We start from the raw sequence: 24,276 nt of genomic DNA, 5'->3' as shown, positions 1-24,276 counted from the left end.
ACTTCTCATGTGATTGTGTTTTGTTGCAGTTTATATAACAGTTGTGTTGTCTATATTGTATTGGAAAAATTATCAAATTCTGATTTTGCAAAGGTATAGTGGCCTCATTCATCATTTTGATGAATAGAATATTGAGAATGAGGATCATGTCCCTCAGACAATACTATATATCAGCACTATTATCCAAAGGTAGCTGTGGCAGGTCTCACCTTCTCAGAGAAGCATGCCCCAAAGAAATGCCTCAATTGAATCTGCCACTTCCACATTCCCAGATAGTGCATTGCAAATTCTATGTAAGAAAAATAGTTTCACCTGTCATTTGCTTCTTCTGCAACCACTGCTTTCAATTCTTTCATGACTGGCATCAGTTTTTCGCTATCTACTCTGCCCAAATACCTCATGATTTTGAAAACTTCTATGAAACCTCCTCTTAGCCTTTTCTTCTCGAAGAAAAACAGTTTCCTTTCTTCTTTCAGAGTAGCAAACCTCTGGAAGTCTTTACCACAGAGTGCTTTTGTGGCTGAGTAGTTGATATTATACAAGGTTAAGACTGATCATTAAACAGTAAGACAATCTAGGGCTCAGGGGAGCAAAGATAGAAGAGTGGAGTTGAGACTAATCAGATCAGCAATGCTTTATAGAATGATTATTTGGAGATGCTGGTGTTTGACTGGGGTATACAAAGTTAAAAATCAAACAATACTAGGTTATAGTCCAACAGGCTTATTTTTGGAAGCGCTAGCTTTCAGACCGCTGCTCCTTCATCAGGTGGTTGTGGTGAATAAGATTGTAAGACACTGAATTTATAGCAAAAGTTTACAGTGTGATGTAACTGAAATTATATATTGTTTGTTAAGTCTCTCATCTTTTAGAATGAATATGTTGGTTTCAGTTCTTTCGTATGTAAGTCCCAGAACTTCTTTTTAAAGTTACATTCTCAAGTGAGCTTTAACAATTGGTATTATATCGGCCCAGATAATACATTTAAGTTCTGAGGTACCCTGTGTGAGACTCTCTGTACCACAATGTTTAGACTGATTCTTATCTAAAAAAAAATGGATTTACAGAATCTCACGTGGATTCATGCAGTTTTTGAGCAAAATCAAATGTAATTCTGCAAGTACAAATTCGATCCACAAACTTGTATGTGTGTGCGCGCGCATTTGGGTGTGTATGTGTGGAGTGATGGGTTATGAGTATCTGTGAGAGAGTGTGTATATGAGTGTGAGTGTAAAGAGGTATAAGTCTGTGAGAGTTTGGAGTGCATGTATGAGCATATGAGAGAGAGTGACCGCCCTCCAAGGTGGACTTTGGGACAGGCAACAATGCAAAGTGGCCGAGCAGAGGATGATATCCAAGTTCAATACTCATGGGGATGGCCTCAACTGGGACCTTGGGTTCATGTCACACTACAGGTAAGCCCACTGCACTACACACGCACACGCACACGCACATTAAGACAGATGCACGCACACACACACAGACACTCCTACAGACACACACACTCTCCTACAGACCCATACACTCTCCTACAGACCCATACACAAGTGCTCTCTCATACGCTCACACATATATTCCTACACTCACATGCTCGCAAACTCTCACAGACTTGTACCTCTTTACACTCACACTCTCACACACACTCTCTCACAGATACTCATAACACACACACACAGTTTGTGGGGTGAATTTGTACTTGCAGAATTACATTTGATTTTACTCAGAAACTGCCTGAATCCATGCAAGATTATGTAAATCCGTTTTTTAGATTATAATCCATCTGAACCTTCTGGCTCAGACAGTCTCACACAGGACACTTCACACCATAAATGCATTATCTAGACCAACATGACACCAATTGTTAAAGTTCACTTGAGAATGTAACTTTAAAAAGGTTCTGCAATTTACATATGAAAGAACTGAAACCAACATGTTCATTTTAAAAGATGAGAGGCTTAACAAACAATCCAGGTCTTTTTCAGTATACAATTTCAGTTACATCACACTGTAAACTTTTGCTATAAATTCTGTGTCTTACGATCTTATACTTCACAACCATCTGATGAAGGAGCATCGCTCTGAAAGCTAGTGCTTCCAAATAGACCTGTTGGACTATCACCTGGTGTTGTGTGATTTTTAACTTAATTGAGTGATGGAATTGAGACTTGAATGTCTTACTTCTGTCTTATAGTCTAATGTTAATTGCAGGATGTTGATAGAATGGGGTTCAACATTAACAATACCATTGACAGCTCTATTCTGCCACCTTTAATGAGAGTAACAAACCGTCCATGTCTTTTTGCTCCTGCGCTCCTTTAGAATGTACATTTTAATTTAAACTGTCTCTCCATGTTCTTTTACTAAAGTGATCTCAGATCCCTGCAGTGTGGAAAATGGCCATCTGGCCTAACAAGCTCACACCAGCCCTCTGAAGAGTATCTCACCCATTCTATTACTTCACATTTCCCCTGACTAATGCACCTAACCTACACATTCCTGAACACTACAGGCAGTTTAGCATGGCCAATTTACCTAACCTGCACATCTTTGGATTGTGGGAGGAAACTGGAGCACCCGGAGGAAACCCATGCAGACACTGGGAGAATGTGCAAACTCCATACAGACAGTCGCCCGAGGCTAGAATCGAACCCGGGTCCCTAGCGCTGTGAGGCAACAGTGCTAATCACTGACCCACCGTGCTGCCCCTCACACTTCCCCTGCAATGAACTTCACCTGTCACCTGTTCACGCACCACCAACTTGTCAGTCTTTTTAAAGTTCTACACTTCTTTTCACAGTTTACAAGTTTTGTGTCATTCTCAAATTTTAGAAATTGTCCCTCCCAGGTCAGAATCTCGATCATTTATATATATCAAGGAATGCAAAGGCCCGTGAGGAACTTCACTACAAGCCACTTTCTTCCTGAAAAATACTAATTAACCATTACTCTCTCTTTCCTAGCCTTCCGTCAATTTTGTGTCTACGTTGTCACTGTCCTTTTGTTTTCCATGACGCGCAACTTTCTTCACAAGTCTGTTGTATGGCACTGTATCAGACTCCTTTTTGGAAATTCAAGTGCACCACACCAACAGCCTAGCCTCAACACCCTTCCTATTACTTCTTCAAAGAAACTGCAACAAGTGAGTTAGATACAATTTTCCCTTAATAAATCCACACTGACACATCTGAAATCAGCGCATACTTTTCCATGTGGCTATTAATTCAATCTCGGTGTTTTGTAGAAGTTTCCCCAATGTTAGCTCTGTTTCTTCCTCTACAGATGCTGTTAGACCTGCTGAGTTTCTCCAGCACCTTGCTGTTTATCAAAAAACAATGTGATGATGACTTGGAAAACCCATTATAATGTTGTTGGTTAGGGAATAAATGTTGAACAGGACACCAGCGATAACTCCCATGTTTTTCGAAACTTGCCACTTGCAAGTTTGATAGGGTCTCATTTTCATGTCCCATCTCAAAAGGCAATGTACTTCTTCAGTACTGTACAAAAGTGATAGCACTATTCATGTTCAAGTCTCTAGTGTGGAACATAAACCACAACTGCCTGACTCAGAGGTTTGAATGCTATCAACTCCCAGGACCAAGATTGAAGTGAGTTGAGAGCTGGTGAAAGCAACTAAATGAGGTAATGTTGAAAAAAAAATTATTTTCACCGGCGTGGCATATTATCCTTATGATAGTGAGCATATCTTTGGTGTAAACCAATACAAAATATTATTTCTTAAACCATGATCCTTCAGGTTTCAATTAGTCTAGTGTTTTGTATCACAGATTTATGTTGCAGAGGGTAACAATATTCGTTACAGGAGAATCTCTGTTATGATTTATTTAAAATAAACCAAATACTGTGGACCATAGCTACAGATTTTTAGTTGACTGAAAGCTTGGGGAATCATTTGTGTTGCACAGCAAAGTACTGCGAATGAAATGAGGCCAGAAGCTTTGGGCCATTGCACACTAAAATCCGCAATGAAATCAATATTGTGTGTTCATTTTTAGAGCACGAATCGGAAAGTTCATAGAGCAAGTATTGATTAATATGTAAATTCAGAATCCAGCAAAAAGACAGAACCAATTTAATTGTTCATATTATTTCAAATTTGCCATCAAAAGATGAGAGAATACTCAAACAGATTTGTTCTAAGACATTTGGGAATAAATAAAGAGGGAAGGTATTAGAAAATAGTTAACTAGAATTATGTCATGTATTTACATTGAAACTTGTGTTAGACTAACAAGTCCATTGTAGTTCACTCCATGTATGTAACTTAGTCACCAAAGCTTGGGTTTACTTACTTACAAATGTTGATTTTAACTGGGAAGGCAGTATTGATAACATGGATAACAGCTCCATGAACTGTTTCATCCAAAAAATGCAATCTCAGGTTTTAAGGATGATATCTCAAAAATGAAAATCATTGTTTTGAACTTAACCATGAGATATCAAGTCTAAAGTTGTCTTAGAGTGCATTATTGTTACAATCATAAGACAGTAGTACTGATGGACTTGTTAATTGACTATTCCTGCTCTCCCCTTAAGCACTGTGCTAGATTTTAACCTTGACCCATTGAATTTGATCACAACTGCCTCTTATTCAACACTTGCTAAACTTGCACTTGTTACACTCATCCAAGTGGGTCCCCTGAAAAAAGCTGTTGAAATCAATTGTGGTTATTATTCCTAACTGGAAAACATTTACGCTAAATCAGGACTATCTACGCACTTTTAATTTTCATTGAGACTGTTTTTAGTTTAGCTACCTTAGAAAGATTCCATAAGACAGTCCTTCCTTGCCAATTATCCCCTAATCTAAGGAAAGATATACTGGCATTGTGAGCAGTCCAGAGAGGGTTCACTAGGCTGATACCAGGGATGGAGTGACTGTCTAATGAAAAAAGGGCCAGTACTCGTTGGAATTTAGAAGAATGCGAGGTAAACTTATTAAAACATAAAGGTCGGGAATCCTTTGTTCATAAACCTCAGAACCACCCTTTTTAACAGATAAAGAATATTCTTGGTTTTCAGTTGTGCCAACTGTATGGATCTGTTTCGGCTAGTTTTTGAAAAGACTTGCAGTTTTTTTTTGGTCTTTTCGTTTTCAGATGTGCGCTAAGGGATATCTGGCTTGCACAAGATTTTGAAGGGGCTTGGCAGGATAGATGCTGAAAGATTCCCCCCCCCCCGGAAGAGAGTCTAGAATCAAGGGCATAATCTCATACATTTAAGACAGAGATGAGGGTATTTCTTCTCCGAAGATAGAGAATCTGTGCAATTATTGACTGCAGAGGCTTATCTAGTCTGCATCACTTAAGTATATTCGATGCTGAGATAGATTGTTAATCACTAAAGGTATCAAGTGTGGAAGGAAAAAGACAGGAAAGTGGAGTTGGGGATTATAAGATAAGTCAAGATCTCATTGAATAGAAGAGCAGTCTCAATGGACAGAATGGCTATTTCTGCTCCAATGTCTTTGGTTCTTAAATCCACAATTTTGGGATCACTCCTGACACATTAATTTGATGAATATACAGATGTGAAATGAGTAAATTACTGCAAAAAATGCAAGGACATAATAAACACAGCAGAACTTGAGGGAGTCAGAGGGTAAAGGTGAGAGTAGTGGCCATCTTTGAGGAGGTGCTGGGCAAGCTGAAAGTCTGATGATAAATAAATCGCCCGGACTGGATAGATTACACCCCAGGTTCTGAAAGAGATAACTGAGGAGACATTGGTTGTGATCTTTCGAGAATCGCTAGAGTCAAGGAGGGTCCCAGAAGACTGAAAAATGGCAATGTCACATCCGTGTTTAAGAAGGGATTCCTGTTGCAATTTCTGTTGCCAGCAGCAGGAAGAGCAGGAGCTTGGACCAGGAGCCTGTTGGGAAAGGATTTATAATCCTCTAGCAAGCAACAAATTTGATTGTAAATAGTCAACATGGATTCGTCAAGAGCAGACTATGTCTCACAATCCTCATTGAGTTTTTGAAGTGACCAAGCATGTAGATGAGGGTAGGGCAGTTGACGTGGTGTACGTGGACTTCAGTAAAGCCTTTGATAAGTTTCCATATACTAGGTATTTGAAGAAAATGCGGAAGCACGAGATTGAAGGTGGTTTAGCAATTTGGATTAGAAACTGACTTTCTGTAAGAAGGCAACGGGTGATGGTTGAATGAAAATATTCAGCCTTGCGTCTGGATACTAGTGGTATGCCACAAGGATCTGTTCTGGGACCACTGCTGTTTGTCAGTTTTATAAATGACTTGGACATAGGCACAGGTGGATGGGTTAGTAAGTTTTCAGGTGATACTAAAGTCAATGAAGTGGTGGACAGTGTGGATCAATGTTGCAGGTTGCAGGGGGACTTGGATCAACTGCAGAATTGGGCTGGAAGGCAAATTGGGCAAATGGAGTTCAGTGCAGATAAATGATTCATTTTGGAAAGAAAAACAAGGCGGCAGAATACTGGATCAATGGGAAGATTCTTAGTAGTGTGGATGTGCGGAGGGATCTTGATGTCCATGTACATAGATCCCTCAAAGTTGTCACTCAGGTTGATAGTGCTGTTAAGAAGGCATATGGTGTGTTATGTTTTATTTGTAGAGGGATTGAGTTCCGGAGCCATGATGTCATGCTGCAAATGTACAAAACTAATGTAGCCTCACTTGGAATATTGTGTACAGTTCTGGTCGCCCCATTACAGAAAGGATGTGGAAGCATTGGAAAGGGTGCACAGGAGATAAACCAGGATGTTCCCCGGTCTTATGCAGAAAGGCTGAGGATCTCGGGTCTATTCTCATTGGAGAGGAGAAGGCTATGAGAGGATTTAATAGAGACACACAAGATGATCAGAGGATTAGATCGGGTGGACGGCGAGAATCTTTTTCTGAGGAAGATGACAGCTGCTTGTATAAGGGGGCATAGCTGCAAATTGAGAAGTGATAGATTTAAGACAGATGTCAGAGGCAGGTGATTTACCCAATTTTGTTGTTCTCCACTGTTCATAGGAACATGGTTGGGCATCTGGGCCTGAAGCTTTACAAATACAGTTCATGAATCTCTGGCATTTAATCAAAAGATATTGTCAGTTTTAAGAACAAGGACTAGCCTAGAGTTGGTATGTGAATTTCTTTCCAGCTTGGACAGCTTACAAGCAAAGATTTAGTTATTGCTTATATTCAAAAGAATATTTCCTGATTTGTTCTTTTTATTCATTCAAGCTGCATCTCTGGCAAGACCAAAATTTAGTACCCATTCCTGATTGTTCTTTAAAAAGCTGGCAAGCCACCTTTTTGAACAGCTGCAGTTCTTGTTTATGGGCACCGAGTGTTATTAGGGATGGAGTTCCAGGAATTTGACTCCAAGACATTGAAGTACAGGTAGTTCCCTTATAATGTGTTGCACATCCTGTGCAACGTTGTGTTACAGAGAATGGTGCAATAGAAGTAATGGGGCCTCTGGGAAAAACAGGGTTAGGGATACCAGTTTAGCAGAACCTGTCTATTTCTGGTCAGTTACAGATATGTCAAGTTGTTACAAGTGAAATGTCCCAGTGTGTTATTGTATTCCCGGCTCCTTGTAGAGTGGGATTTATCCAGAACCTGGCTGTCTGCCAGTAAACTTTGTGAAACTTGCAGAAGTTTTTGTTTCCTGTGAGTAAAATCCTTTTTTTGAAGGGGTGGCTATAGGGCTGGGATGATCCGAACATTGATGGGAGTCGGGTTTCAGAGATATTCTCAGGTCCCTACCCACCACCCCCCCACCCGCCCACCCCCGCCTTCAAACGAACGCTGGGTGAATTTGGACCAGGCAGAACTTGGAAATAGGTGTGGTGGGAGAGATGAGGGTCACCAGTGGTCCGTACTTAGTTTAACACCTGGCCCCTTCCTCTCACATACACCCTCTCTTGTAAAATTGACATGTGTTAAAGCTTCAGATAGGTAGCAACTGAGCCATTGCTTAATAAAAGGCCCTGTTTACTCTCCAACACTTGCTGGACATCCCTGTATTTGCATCTTCTCTCACTCCCTTTCTCTTTCCCTCTCTCTTCCCACTCCTTGCCTCCCCACCCCCGTCCCATTACCCAACTCTGTGCATGGTCCTAATAAGTATTCCAACAGAGTATTCCAATGTTCACTTCCCCTATCTCAGTTGCAGATAGAAGCAAAAAAATACACACGCACAGGCAACAATCTGATGCGATTGATGCGCCAGCAGAATAAATCACAGCTGGCTGGTAATGGAATCGCATAACAGTGAACGGGAATTCACTGTATAACAAAAACAGTCTGCAATTCACAACTTGTGTTACAGCCAAATCATGTTTACGAAACACATGTTATAGAAGAACTACCTGTAATGGTGATATAGTTTCAAGTCAGAATGGTATTTGACTTAGTGGGGAAGTTGCAGGTGATGTCTACTGCCTTCCTCAGGTTGAGATCCTAAATTTCATGCGGGTGAGTTGCTGCAGTACATCTTGTATGTGATGTACACACTATATCATGGGGTACTAGTGATGAAGAGAGTGAATGTTCGAGGTGTTAAATGGAATACCAGGAAAATTTGTCCTGGATAATAGCACATGACTTGAGGTTTCTTTGGAACTGCATTCGTCCAGACAATTGGAGGATATTCTGTCACATTCCTGGCTTATGCTCTGTAGATGAGAGACAGACTCTGGAGTCAGAAAATAAATTGCATACCACAGAATCTCTAGTCTCTGACTTGCTTTTTCACCCCAATGTTTATTTAGCTTTTACAGTGAAGTTTGTAGTTTACAATATCCAGACTAGCCCTTGCCTCCAAGAATATATATGATGGGGTTTCAGCTATCATAATGCTGTTGTTTATCAGCGGGAGATATTTAGCTTCTGTCTTGTTGATTATGTTATTTCCCAGCACTCTGTGGCACAAATAATACTTGTCCCTTATCAGCTCAGGCTTGAGCATTGTCAGGTTTTGCTCAATTGTGGACATGAATGGTTTTGTCTTTAATGTGATTTATTATTGTCACCGTACCTAGGTATAACGAAAAGTTTTGTTTTGTGTGCAGTACAGGCAGATCATACCATATGAAGTGCAGTAAGGTAATAGAACAGAGCAAAGAATACAATGTTCAGGCTGCAGAGAAAGCGCACAAAAAGCAAGATCAGCATTAAATTTTCAATTTGAAAGGTCCATTCAGAAGTCAGTAACAGCGGGGAATAAGCTGTTCTTAAATCTCTTTCTATGGGTGTTTAAGCTTTTGTGTCTTCTCCCTGATGGAAGGGGTTAGAAGAGATTATAACTAGGGTGAGAGGAGCCTTTGATTACGTTGGCTGCCTTCCGAAGCCAAGCATGATGACGTACAAGATCTTAATTGGGGTTATGCCTTTCTGAACTGCTAAATATTTCATGCTCAGTGTTTCGTGAATTAACACCAGAAGCTAGCATGTCATTTAAATGATAAAAAGCTGGAGTGTACCAGTATTTGTTTCACAAGAAGGGGGCCTTGTGTATTATGCAAAAATCTTGTAGATCCAAAGCTGTCATAGTGATTTATATGTTATTTCATTTCAGAGTTTCTCCTCTTCAAAAGTCTGAAATAGTAGACATGGTGAAAAATCATGTTAATGCTATCACCCTGGCCATCGGAGATGGAGCTAATGATGTGGGGATGATTCAGACTGCACATGTTGGAGTGGGGATTAGTGGCAATGAAGGCCTACAAGCCACTAACTCATCTGATTACTCTATAGCACAGGTTAGAGACTTTAATTCTTTCTCTTATTGATCATGATCTAAAATCCACTTCATTATTTACCGTTTCTTACCAGGGCAAGCAAATTTATTATCAATTAAAATTTCATGTTACATAACCAGAAGGAAGGAGGAGAGTTTGGAGTGCAGGACTTAAGTGCTTGACTGACAGAATAATCATAACTGATTTTGGGATTCAATTCCATTCATCTGCCTGCTCAACCTTGGATTTTCGATGAGATCAAAAATTTGTCTCGCCCTGATCTTAAATGTATTTAATGATAGAAGATCAAAAACCCTCTCAGCTGGAGAATTTCGATGTTGCACACACTTTGAGTAGTGTAACTTATGCTATTTTCAATGCTAAATGATTGGCCCTCTGCAGTGTAGGTTCTTCAACCAGTGGAAACAATGTCTACCCTGTCAAGTTGCTTTAGGATCTTCTAAGTTTCATTGAGATTGCGAACCTTTTTAACCCTAAACCCCAAGGATTTTCTATTCAATTTCTCAGCCTCCCAACAAAGGACAACCCCCTCATCCCAGGGACCAGTCTAGTGCAACTTCTCCTCACAGCTTCACTTTCCACTTAACTTTGTATCATCAGTAAATTTCAATACATTACCCTTTCTTTTCATCAGAATTGTTAGTATAGATTGTAAATAATTGAAAATAACTTTCATTTAAAAAAAAGGTCTGAATATCATTATTCCAGAGAATTTGGTTTATTGAGAAGTACTTTGCTTGTAATTTTGGGAATTTTCTTCCTTATCATTTCAGTTACTGATGTACTTTTGGCACCAATTCCCTTTACAGTGGTTGATTCGCCAAACCCTATATGAGTGAAAATAAGCTTATAATATTTCTATTGGTCTGACACAGAGTATGGAGCTTCTTTGTTTTCAAACTTGCATAATACTATTATGAAGTTGAAGGTTTGTACTGTATCTTTAAGAGAGAGTGAATGCTGCTCTGAACTGACAGCTGACAAGCACCTTTGTATATGACTAGATGGCAATTTCAGAGTGTACTGGAAAATTGAAAATGTATAACATTTGGCTGTGAAATGAATACCCGAGTACTTGCTGTTTTGACAGCAATTCAGATTTAACCAGTTTGAATTATGCTAGGAGAAAGTGAGGACTGCAGATGTTGAAGATCAGAGTCTAGAGTGTGGTGCTGGCAAAGTACAGCTGGTCTGGCAGCATCTGAGGAGCAGGAGAATCAACGTTTCTGATAAAGGGCTTATGTCTGAAATGTCAATTCTCCTGCACCTCGGATGCTGCCTGACCAGCTGGGCTTTTCCAGCACCATGCTGTTGAGTTTGAATTATGCCACAGAATACTAAAACCCAATCGAGTTTGATTCAAAGTTGGCAAAACAATAAATTCAATGAGACGATCCGATGTTGGGGATATGAAAATGCAGGTGTTTTGAAAATTGGAGAGAGAGCAACTGCCATTGAGAGAGACCTAATAAATTAGGAAATACTCTCTATCAAAGATACCTTTTCATGTGAAACGTATTCGCAGTGAAAAGAAAGACAACGACATAGGGAGATCTTCAGCCAGAAGAAGGCAGACACCGGAGATGACAGCGGCTGTGTGGTTTTCAAATTAAGTTGATGGAATTTTAGTAAGTGTTTTATTGGAACAACATATTGTTATAGATTTGAAGGCAGATAATAAGCAAATAAGAGAATGGGGCAAATTGTTGTGTTTAATGTTCACTTAAAGAATAAATTGATGTTACTTTCTTTAAATAGTGGAATTTGGCAGTTCTCTGTCACTCATATTTTAACTGTTGAGGCATGGCGCTAACCCCTGTACTAATTAAACCAAATCCCCAGAAAACTTCAATTTGTCTCGTAATCTATTAAAATATGAATGACAGAGAACTCCCAAATTCCACTATTTAAAGAAAATAACATCAATTTATTTATCAGAGCATCCTAGATTTTAAAATAAAACAAAGTTGAAACAAATTAAAAGTGAAGGAAATGGCTCTTAACATTGCTGAAGAGGTTCTGAGATTTGAAGATGCTTCCCAAATGTGCCAAGAAAATTTAGAAAGACAGAGGAAGGACGTACTTTTAATATTAGCAAGTAGGTTAGAATTGGGTTTAACTATCCATTTAACAGCCAAATGCTACATATTTCCAATTTTCCAGTGCACTCTGAGACTGCCATCTAGTCATATGCACAAGTGCTTGTAAGCTCTTAGTTCAGAACTGCATTCACTCTGTCTTAAAGGTACAGTACACGCCTTCAACTTCATAACAATACTCACTTAACCTGGAAGAACTGACTTCAGGTTGATGGCAGCCATCTCTTGGGGCTCCTATGTACACATTGTGAATTTAACAGACTAACTTGCACCTCACAATCACAAATCATTGGTGAACTTTCCACTGCTTGTTCAGCAAGGACCATCTTGCCCAAAGAGTAAATTCTTAAGTGAAAGTAAAGATGAAATTCTCAAACCTTCCATCAAACTCCAAGTATAGATTGTGAGTTAATGTGGGATGTTAATCAGTTACATCTTTCATTGCGTGCAGCATCCTCAAGGCGATAACACTTATTCTGCACTCCTTATGCTGCCTCTAACCGCATTAACCAATCTCTGTCCAAGACACAGTATTGATCGCATGTTTTGTTCAAGGAACACTGTGGAACATGTCCCATGGAGTGACACAGTTCAGGATATACAGTCAGCTTGAGTAGATAGTTATAATACAATGGATGGGCTTATAATTGTAGAATAAAGGAATGAGTGCCAATAGTCTGGTGCCAAGCTTTAAATTGGGCCTTCTTATCTTCTGTACAGAAAGAAAGACAATATTTATCTTCCACTAAGAGTGGAAGAAATGAAAAATGTAGACCCTTAGCTAACTATGTATGTGCTGAAGCTGGGAGGGTTGTGTTTGGAGCCCCTGTACTGGTCAAAGAAAGGTGGACTGAAAATAGTGCCTGATCATGTTATAAATACCACCATATTAAAATGTTATCTGATTTTTAATGTAACACAATTTCAGCCTTACTGCACTGAGGAAATTACTGCATGTTGATCTTTGATTTTGTAAACCTGATTTTCTTTTGAATATTACAACACTTTTGGTATAATTTAGTATCCTTTTTTTGCAGATTTGTTCATCGTGTGCATTGTTTACTCTTTATTGTTACTTGAAAGATGTTTTTGTGATACTGATAAAAGCTTTTTTAATTCTAGTTTTCATATTTAGAAAAACTTTTATTAGTCCATGGAGCCTGGAGTTATATCCGTGTGACAAAGTGCATCCTTTACTGTTTTTACAAAAATGTGGTGCTATACATAATAGAGGTAAGGAGCTATGTTTTTTACTGTAGCAATTTTCAGATGGAACATACATTGTTGACTTATATTGTCTTCCAGGAATAGTAGCTTGGTTTTAGATAATAGGACTATTGGGAAAGAGGATGTTTTCTGCCATATTTAGGTGGGGTTTTGAGATTTCAGATTTATTTAGTAACCTTATTCAAAACATCTTGCATTTATTTAGTACCTTTGTCATAGAAAAATGTTGTAATGTTCAGAGAGACAGAAGGAAAGATGGCTGCATAGCCCAAGGACGAAATATTAGGAAGGATGAGCAAAAAAAGCACTGAATTAACTTCAGGTTAGAGTTTATTTCTGAACTTCTGTTCCCAAAATGAATCACCTTGCAGGTACTTAGAATGAATCCCTGTCATACCACATTTTAGTTCATTTTCCTCCATTAGCAAAATCTTCTTTTTAGTTTTGTTAGTTGTAAGGAGACTTACTTTTATTTCCCATTCATCAGCAAATTCTGGCAACACTCCTCTTGGTCTCTGTCCAATTTAGTCTTGAGTCATTAACATCACTAGCCTGAGAACTGTACTGTATTTTACACATGGCTACTCACTTCCATTCACAGTGAGAAAAACTGCGCTTAGCTCTCTGCTCTCTCCCTTGCGAACAACTTTTAATCCAATTTGCTAATTACAACTTCTTTCATTATTTCTAGTATTCTTGCTTCTGGTAACTTGTTGAAGATATTCCTAAAACAACATTTCCGGATTGATTTTTACACTCTTAAAGAATTTGATGATACTTGTCAAGCATGATCATCCATTCTGAAATTGTTGTTAGTTACTCCTAACTAGTTTTCCTTTTCCTAGATCAATATCTTTAATTAAAAACTTTTGAAATTCCCATACTAAGTTGGTATTATTCAGGTTAGTTCAGTGAACCTTTTTTAAATAAGTGACTATTATTCAGGTCACTCCTCCTGTACGTAGCAACACTCAGATCTACAGTAATCTCTTCAATAAAGACAGGTATGAAATATTTACTGTTGCCATTTATAAATTGTTATTTCTGTCCAGTCAGGAGTTGGACCTCATATTTAGCAATTCTCTTTTCATTAGTATACTTATAAAATAATTTGTGCAAACATTAATTTCAAAAACATGTAGGTTGGGATTGTATCAGTGGTTAAGATGCAAACAATGTGGAATGGAGCGAGAAGGAGTAAGACAAATAAATGGAGATGCCCAGAGAGGCAGAGAGAAAAAAAAGAAGCAGACACAAAGATTGCTGATTAATAAGCCAGGGAATAACTAAAAGCTGATTGGATGTTAATGGGAACAGTGAGTAGTTCAAAATGGGCTGCCTGTGCTGGGAGTATGCAATACAAACCATGACTTTGGGATGTAGTGGTGGGTAATAAATATGGAGGGACATGTTCACGCAGTGAAATGTTTAAACTCAATGTTGAGTCTGGAGGACTATAAGGTACGTAGGTGGAGTATGAAGTGCTGTTCCTCCAAGGAGACCAGATGTACCCTAATCCAATCCAACCAAACTATGGATGATTAATCAATATTATCCCAGCCAGCAAAACCATATCCAATGAGTGATTTTAAAAAAATCATTGATAGATGCCTGTCCCTGTGTGCAAGGTGTCCTGTCAGCAGCATTACAGTGGAAGGTGTTATTGTATTCCAAAGTGCAGCTTTAAATTGTAGAACTGAATGAAAATGGGTGGGAGCTGTGTCATGATGCACTAAGGCTTGTACATGTCTGATGCTGATGTCTGTAAATGGGGCGGGTTGAGAGTCACTGCCCACGGAATGTACATTGAGGTGTTGATGACTAATGTCCAAACGAGACGCCAGAAGAGTAAGTAATGAACTCTGTTATTGCATTGGCTTTCATGTTTGGAATTGTAATATTGTTGTTTGTTCTTGACTCATTCATGGGATGTGGGCGTCGCTGGCTAGGCTAGTATTTATTGCCCATTCCTATTTACCCAGAGAGCAGTTAAGTGTCAACTACATTTGCTGTGGGTCTGGAGTCACATGTAGGCCAGACCAGGTAAGGATGACAGTTTCCTTCCCTAAAGGACATTAGTGAACCAGATGGGTTTTTCCAACAATCAATTCATGGTCATCATTAGATCCTTAATTCCAAATGTTTTTAATGAATTCAAATTCCATCATCTGCCATGGCGGGATTCAACTCACGTCCCCAGAACATTACCTGGGTCTCCGAATTAACAGTCGAGCAATAATATCACTATGCCATCACCTCCCCTCTCTGGCAGGATATTATATGTAAGTGAAGCAAGATTAACTAATAATGAGATGTTAATCTATGCAATTGGCTCTCACTGCTCACTAACAAGATTTTCATCATGCCATTCAACACTTGTTTGGAAAATAGAACTTTTTGCTCAACATCAGAAATTTCCTTATGCCAATCACATGATTTTCTCAACTTTCTCTCAAATGAACCACATGGGTTCAGAAGAGTTACCTATGGGGTTAGTTTTAGTAAGTTGATTGAAGTCACTCCCGGCACTTAGGAAAATAATTGAGATTGTTGGAAATCAGTCATCCCAGCTTCAGGATATCTCATTGTAAGAGTCCCTCAGTGTTGTGTCCTAAGCTCGACCATCTCCAGCTTCTTCATCAATGGCATTCCCCCATCACAAGGTCTGAAAGGGATGTTCACCAGTCATCATGCCGTGTTCAGCACCACTTATGATTCCTCAGATACTGAAGCAGTTCATGTCTGAATCCGACAAAACTTGGGCATATCTAGGCTGGGGCTGACAAATGGCAAGTAACATTAGCCCCACACAAATGCCAGACAGTGACCATCTTCAACAAAGGAGAATCTTTGCATAACCCATTGACATTCAGTTGCATTACCATCACTAAATCCCTCACTATCAACAACCTAGGAGTTACTTTTGACCAGAAACTGAATTGAACTAGCCATATACATACTATATTGCAAGAGGAGGTCAGAGACTAGGTATCCTGCAGCAAGTAACTCAGCTTTTCCCTCTCCAAAGCCTGTCCACCATCTACAAGACACAAGTTAGGAATGTGATGCAACACTTAAATGAATGTAGCTCCAGAAACTTGTAACTCAAGAAGCTTGACACTATCCATGACAAAGAAACCTGCTTGATTAACATCACTTCCACAAACATTTACACCTTCCCCACTGACACTCATTAGCTGCTGCGTATACCATCCATAAGATGGATTGCAGAAATTTATCAAGTGTCCTTAGACATCATATTCCAAATCCACAACCTCTATTAACTAGAAAGGCAAATACAGCTGATGCATGGGAATGCCATTTCGTGCATGTTCCCCTCCAAGCATTCACCTCTCTCAACTGGAAATATGTATTGTTCCTTCAGTGTCACTGGTCAAAGTCCTGTAACTCCCTCCCAAAACAAACATGTGTAAACATCTGCACCAAATGAACTGCAGCAGTTTAAGAAACCAGCTCACTACCACCTTCAATGGGACAAGTAGGGATGGGCAGTAATTGGTCCAGCCAGTGATTCTCATATCCCATGAATTAATAACAAAAAATGTCATAAGTTATTCTTATAGATATTTTCTATACAGCCTGTTCAGAGATGTTACTGCACCCCTCTAGAACAGTTGGGACTTAGGTCTCCCAGCTTAGAGTTAGGGACACTACCACTGCACCACAAGACTACTTATATACTTGGCACTGTGAAGTCTAGACTTTTGTTTATATATGTGCATTTTTAATGAGATTTCATAATTCTTAAAATGAAGAGATGGAGTTTAGTGCATGAAAAGGTAGAAGAAAACTGTTGCCTAGCAACTGGGATCAGGGACACGAGATTCAGGGTGAGCTTGCCAATTGGATACAAAACTGGCTTAGCAGCAGGAGACAGAGTGGTGGGGGAGGGTTATTTTTCAGACTCGAGGCCTGTTACCAGAAGCGTTCCACAGGGATCAGTGCTTGATCCGCTATGTTTATCATTTATATAAATGATTTAGATGAGAATATAGAAGACATGGTTTGTAAGTTTGCGGATGACACCAAAATTGGTGGTGGCAATTTTGATCAATTGGGTCAGTGGGCTGACGAGTGGCAGGTGGAACTTAATTTGGATAAATGTATTTAGTAAAACAAACAAGAATAGGACTTACACAATTAAAAGTAGGACACTGAGTAGTGTTGTAAAACAGAGGGACTTAGGAATTCGGGTACATAATTCTTTGAAGTTTGCATCACATAGATAAGGTGGTTAATAAGGCATCTAGCACACTTGCTTTCATTGCTCAGACCTTTGAGTACAGCAGGTGGGATGTCATTGAGGTTATACAGGATGTTGGTGAGGCCTCTTCTGGAGTAGTATGTCCAGTTTTGATCACCCTGTGATAGGAAGGATGTTATTAAGCTGGAGAGGATTCAGAAAAGATTTATCAGAATGTTGCCTGAAAAGGAAGATTTGAGTTATAGAGAGAGTCTGGATAGGCTGAGATTTTTTTCACTGGAACATAGGAGATTGAGGAGTGACTTCACAGAGGTTTATAAAAATCATGAGTATAGATAAGGTGAATGACAGGTCTCTTTTCCCTATGGTGGGGTATTTTAAGACTGGGGGTCATATTTTTTAAGGTGAGAGGACAAAGATTTACAAAAGACATGAAAGGCAACATGCATTTTTTACTTTGGTTTCCCCTCTAACATTTCATTAACGCATTCCTGAACAGTAACATTATTCCAGCTCATCACTCAAGAAACTGCACTTATGTGCTTTTCTCTGGTTTTGGTTAATTTTATATTAAAAAGCATGAAAATAAAAGAACTCCTGATAAATGTAATCTTATTTATTTCTACTTGAATTCAAATTCGACCTCACCAGTAAATCTTTAAGTAGATTTGAGCTAAAAGTGTTCTACTTGGCACTATCTCATGTATAGCTTTGCCGTTAATTCAAAGTTATTTAACTGATAGGCTCGTAACATTAAAAGTGACTTGCCAGGTCATTGCATAAGATTAAAGATGCAGTATAACTCATTATGCTGCATGCAATAATGCTGGCACGCAGACTCACCTTTTCAATCATGTGTTTTATATTTAGTCAATCCACTGGATCTACAGAGTTCACCTTTGCTTTTTGTTCCAGGTAATGGAGTGGTGTCATCAGCAAATTTCTAAATGAATTTAGAGCTGAATTTGGCCACACAGTCATGAGTATATAAAGTGCATAGTGAGGGGCTAAGTATGCAGCCTTGTTGAGCATTAATGTTGAAGTTAGTAAACACCAGAGGCTGATATTAATCTCTCTTTTCACCAAAGTTTGCAGCTTGACTTGCTATTTTTTGAGTCCTTGGGCATTATTTTATTCTTGTTAATATAAGGACAAAAGTGTGCAAATACCATAAGTATCTTTTATTCTTTTGAGAGTACAAACATTTCAAATATTGAGATACTGGGGGTACAGTGACCTTGTGTTACTTGATCATGTATAGTGTAATTTCTTGCTTGGTATCTAATTTTGTGATCACTTGAACTGGGTTCCTTATTTTTTCTCTGTTTGTAGATTTCCATGTTGGACCAAGTGTGATAAATTTCAATATCTGTTGTTAAGCCCTTTCTTTTACAAGCCCGGTTAGAGACAAAAAAAACAGTAGATGCTGAAATCCAAAGTAGACAGGTAGGAGGCTGGTAGAACACAGCAAGCCAGGAAACATTCGGAGGTGTAGAAGTCGATGTTTCGAGTGTAACCCTTCTTCAGAACTGGGGGTGGGTATGGGGGGAGCTACAGATAAAGGGGGAGGGGAAGGCGGGGGCAGGGTGGTGAAGTAGGGATAGGTAAAGACAGGTACAACCTGGTTGGTCAATGGGAGGAATGAATCCAATAGGTGACAAGGAGGGGAAGGGGCTGGGAAGGGAGTCGGGGATGGGGAGGGAGGTTATTTGAAATTGGAGAACTCGGTGTTGAGTCTTCTGGGCTGTAGGGTGCCCAGGTGGAAGATAAGATGTTGTTCCTCCAATAGGTCTCTGTGGGTCTTCTTTACATCAGGGAGACCGAACGTAAACTTAGGGAACGGTTCACTGAGCATCGCAGCTGGGTCCGTAGGGGCCAACCGGACCTCCCAGTCACTGCCCATTTCAATTCCCCCAACCACTCTCTTTCCGAAATGACCATTCTTGGCCCCCTCCCTTGCCAAAACAAACCACAGCGCCTATTGGAGGAACAACACCTTATCTTTCGCCTGAGCACCCTACAGCCTGGAGGACTCAACATTGAATTCTCCATTTCAAATAACCTCCCTCCCCATCACCCCACTCCCTTTCCAGTCTCTCCCCTTCCCTGCCACTAACTGGATTCATTCCTCCCATTTGACCAATCAGTTCGTACCCTCTACCTGTCTTCACCTATCCCCACTTTACCACCCTGCCCCCATTTTGCTCTTTATTGCAGCTCCCCCACACCCACCCCAAGTCCTGAAGAAGCGTTAGAACCGAAATGTCGACTTCTGCACCTCCGAATGCTGCCTGGCTTGCTGTGTTCTTCCAGCCTCCTGCCTGACTTCTTTTACAAGCCCGCCCCTTGAGATGAAGAAAACTCAACAAAATATTTCATATTTCTTCTGTAACCAGGCTAAATCAAACAGTATCTGCTGAACCTTTCCTCTTTCTTTGACCCACTTTAACCTAAGAAGAATTTTCATTTATTTCTTCTGGCTTACTTGTCACCTGGCTGCTTCTGTCTTGGGATTGGCCAGCGCTGCTGCCAGTCATAGCTGCTATCACATTGCCCCATTCAAATCACTTAATGCTGTGAATGTAACTTGTCTCTTTGAGTTAAGATCTTATGTGAGTGTCTTATAGAAATGTCTCAAAGTAATGATTTTGACCACTTTAGCAAAGATTTTGTTCAATTGTTTACAAATGTATGTAATGCTAAATGAGATTAATAACTTTACCCCATTGCCTTCCATGTGACAGACAAGTGGAATGATTTAGATTTTCCATTAATATGTATATTAGTTGTCCTCTTGTTACCATGGAAAAATAATGACATACTGGTAATGTCACTAACCAGTTACCCAGAGGGCCAAACAAATGCCTTTGGGTTCTTGGGTTAAAGTGCCACTATGGCAGCTGGCAGAATCTGATTCAATTAATAAGTCTGAAATATAAATTTAACTTCAATCATTGTGACCATGAAACTATCATTAATAGTGTAAAATAATAGCTGATTTACTTGTTTCCATCAGAAAAAGAATTCTGCCATCCTTACCTGGTCTGGCCTACTTATGACTCAAGATTCACAGTGATATAGTTGACTTTTAACCATCTTATGAAATGGCCAAATAAACCACCCAGTCTATGGGCAACTATGGATGGAAACAAATCCTGAGCTTTCCAGTGATGCCCACTTCCCATAGCTCAATAAAGGTAAAATGAAGCTGATCGATGCAGTTTGATCCAGCAAACCCATTGACTAGAAGTGGATTCAAAATTTCACACATCAGAGTCAGGTCAATTGCCAAACACACCGTACACTGCGATTTCTGGTTTAATTTCCAAGCAGTTCACACTCAACCAAGACTAACCACCTCCAAACTTTCCTTATGTCACATGTACTATTTAGATTCATGCACGGTAAGGAAATGAGTTTTGAGAAGATTTGTAGCTCAGGTTGAGGTTTTGGATGTAGGTTTGTTCACTGAGCTGGAAGGTTCATTTCCAGACGTTTCGTTACCCTACTAGGTAACATCTTCAGTAGGCCTCAGGCAAAGCACTGCTGAAAATTCCTGCTTTCTGTTCATATGTTTGGCTTTCTTAAGGTAATGATGGAATTTCCTGTGGTGAAATCACTTCCTGTTCCTTTTCTCAGGGGGTAGTAGATGGGGTCTAACTCATTGTGTTTGTTGACAGAGTTCCAGTTGGAATGCCATGCTTCTAGGAATTCTCGTGCGTGTCTTTGTTTGGCTTGTCCTAGGAATGGATGTGTTGTCCCAGTCGAAGTGGTGTCCTTCCTCATCCATATGTGAGGATACTAGTGAGAGAGGGTCATGTCTTTTTGTGGCTAGTTGGTGTTCATGTATCCTGGTGGCTAGTTTTCTGCCTGTTTGTCCAATGTAGTGTTTGTTACAGTCCATGCACGGTATTTTGTAAATGACATTAGTTTTGCTTATTGCTTGGATAGGGTCTTTCAAGTTCATTAGCTGCTGTTTTAGTGTGTTTTTGGGTTCGTGGGCTACAATGATGTGAAGGGGTTTGAGTGGTTTGGCAGTCATTTCCAAGATATCTTTGATGTAGGGGAGAGTGGCTCGGGTTTCTGGACGTGTTTTGTCTGCTTGTTTGGGTTTGTTGATGAGAAACATGACAATTTTCTGATTCAGTATGTGGATGTACCTACTAGAGAAGGTGCAAAATTTGACCTACTCTTAGTCACCTGTGCCGCCTTATTTCCTGAGGTGTCAGTGGGGGAGCACTTTGGGGCCATTCTATTCATTTTCAAATAGTGATGGAAAAGGATACACCAGATCTAAAAGTTGAAGTTGTAAATTGGAGAAAGGCCAATTTTGATGGTATTAGGCAAGAACTTTCAAAAGCTGATTGAAGGCAGATGTTCGCAGGAAAAAGGGACAGCTGGAAAATGGGAAGCCTTCAGAAATGAGATAACGAGAATCCAGAAAAAGTATATTCCTGTCAGGGTGAAAGGAAAGGCTGGTAGGTATAGGGAATGCTGGATGACTAAAGAAATTGTGGGTTTTGTTCAGAAAAAGAAGGAAGCATATGTCAGGTATAGACAGGATAGATCAAGTGAATCCTTAGAAGAATATAAAGGAAGTAGGAGTATATTTAAGGAGGACATGAGATAGCTTTGGCAAATTGGGTCAAGGAGAATCCAAAGGGTTTTACAAATACATTAACAACAAAAGGATAACTCGGGAGAGAATAGGGCCCCTCAAAGATCAGCAAGGCAGCCTTTGTCTGGAGCCTCAGAAAATGGGAGAGATTCTAAATGAGGGTTTTGCATCAGTATTTACTGTGGAAAAGGATATGGAAGATATAGACTGTAGGGAAATAGATGGTGACACCTTGCAAAATGTCCCTATTACAGAGGAGAAAGTGCTGGATAACTTGAAATGCATAAAGGTGGATAAATCCCCAGGACCTGATCAGGTGTACCTGAGAACTCTGTGGGAAGCTAGAGAAGTGATTGCTGGGCCTCTTGCTGAGATATTTGTATCATCGATAGTCACAGATGAGGTACCGGAAGACTGGAGGTTGGCTAACGTGATGCCACTGTTTAAGAAGGGTGGTAAGGACAAGCCAGGGAACTATAGACCGGTGAGCCTGAACACGGTGGTGGGCAAGTTGTTGGAGGGAATTCTGAGGGACAGGATGTACATGTATTTGCAAAGGCAAGGACTGATTAGAGATAGTCAACATGGCTTTGTGCGTGGGAAATCATGTCTCACAAACTTGATTGAGTCTTTTGAAGAAGTGACAAAGAGGATTGATGAGGGCAGAACAGTAGATGTGATCTATATGGACTTCAGTAAGGCATTCAACAAGGTTCCCCATGGGAGACTGATTAGCAAGGTTAGAGCTCATGGAATACAGGGAGAACTAGCCACTTGGATACAGAACTGGCTCAAAGGTAGAAGACAGAGAGTGGTGGTGGAGGGGTTTTTTTCAGACTGGAGGCCTGTGACCAGTGGAGTGCCACAAGGATCAGTGCTGGGTCCTCTACTTTTAGTCATTTACATAAATGATTTGGATGCGAGCATAAGAGGTACAATTAGTAAGTTTGCAGATGACACCAAAATTGGAGGTGTAGTGGACAGCGAAGAGCATTACCTCAGATTACAAGAGGATCTGGACCAGATGAGCCAATGGTCTGAGAAGTGGCAGATGGAGTTTAATTCAGGTAAATGCGAGGTGCTGCATTTTGTGAAAGCAAATCTTAGCAGGACTTATATTTTTAATGGTAAGGTCCTAAGAAGTGTTGCTGAACAAAGAGACCTTGGAGTGCAGGTTCATAGCTCCTTGAAAGAACAGTCGTAGGTAGATAGGATAGTGAAGGAAGTGTTTGGTATGCTTTCTTTTATTGGTCAGAGTATTGAGTACAGGAGTTGGGAGATCGTGTTCCGGCTGTACAAGACATTGGTTAGGCCACTGTTGGAGTTCCACCAACAACCACTTGATCACAACTGATGCTGCTGGTTGAAAATGTTTGCAGATTTTTGTGTAAAAACATCAGCTGGAGATTATAATATTCCACTTATTACATTAAGCCAGTTATTTACATTTTTTAAAGTTGTACTTGTGTCTGGAGTTTTTGAAATCTTCCTCCAGCTCCATATGCACATTGCAATTATATAATACTGACTTCATCAAAGGAAACTGAAGTGAAGAATAGATTGAGCTAAGAACATTTCAAATTACTGTCCACAGGTTTCTTGTCTGAAGATAAATGTGTATTTTTCAGATGTTCTCAAATCTTTTTTTCTAAAAAACATTTGAAGATAAAGCAAATCTCTAATTCAGACATTGCAACATACAAACATCGAAAGCATTTATATGCTTTGGAGACGTTCATCAGCAGCAGCATTCCTTTTTGATGCTAAGCATAATCAAACTTCAAATCTACAAAGATTTATGACACAAAAGCTTAATTGAGTACCACCCAATTTTTCATTAATTATCCATGAATGTTTTGAACAGATTGCAGTACATAGTCTTTCAAATAATTTTGCTTTTGAGTGTTGATGTTTACAGGTTGCCCTTGAAAGTGACTTGAATCAGTTTTGTGACAGTGCAATAAAATAGTGAGGATAAATTGTACAATTTATACAATTGTATTGTCCTGTCATGATATGTCAAAGAAAGTTAATTGGTTTATACTCTGTGTTTGTGTATCCTTATTTTTGTAATGCAAGATGCCATTAATTTCTCAAAATATGCATCACCTTGAAAGTCCTGGCCTGATGGGTCTTTGCACTGGAAATTTTATTGCAATATTACCCAGCTTCACAATTCATTTATGAACACTTTGATCTCTCATTTATCATTTCCACAGAGATCTTCAGAGCTTTTGATGATCTCACACCATGTTGTTCTAAACATGTTGCAAATATATGGCATCCTAGCAAAGAAAGCTGTGTTCTTGGATGTTTAGTTTTCTCTCGACTGGTTGTGTGTGAGAGAA

General features: G+C 39.6%; 1 protein-coding gene across 4 annotated transcripts in view; it reads left to right on the top strand.

Annotated features, from left to right (window-relative positions):
- atp8a2 (ATPase phospholipid transporting 8A2) overlaps nucleotides 1-24,276 on the top strand; it is a 564,661-nt gene that overhangs the window by 412,392 nt on the left and 127,993 nt on the right. For all 4 annotated transcript variants that reach the window (XM_060826104.1, XM_060826105.1, XM_060826106.1 and 1 more), the window contains 2 exons: nucleotides 9,576-9,759; nucleotides 12,981-13,091. In XM_060826104.1, coding sequence (XP_060682087.1) covers nucleotides 9,576-9,759; nucleotides 12,981-13,091 — 295 coding nt within the window. The remainder of the gene's footprint in view (nucleotides 1-9,575; nucleotides 9,760-12,980; nucleotides 13,092-24,276) is intronic.

The sequence above is a fragment of the Hemiscyllium ocellatum genome, chromosome 6 (assembly GCF_020745735.1).
Source record: "Hemiscyllium ocellatum isolate sHemOce1 chromosome 6, sHemOce1.pat.X.cur, whole genome shotgun sequence".
NCBI classification, from domain to species: Eukaryota; Metazoa; Chordata; class Chondrichthyes; order Orectolobiformes; family Hemiscylliidae; genus Hemiscyllium; species Hemiscyllium ocellatum.
The sequence above is the reverse complement of the archived record's forward strand: the minus strand, read 5'-3'. Positions and strand labels throughout refer to the sequence as shown.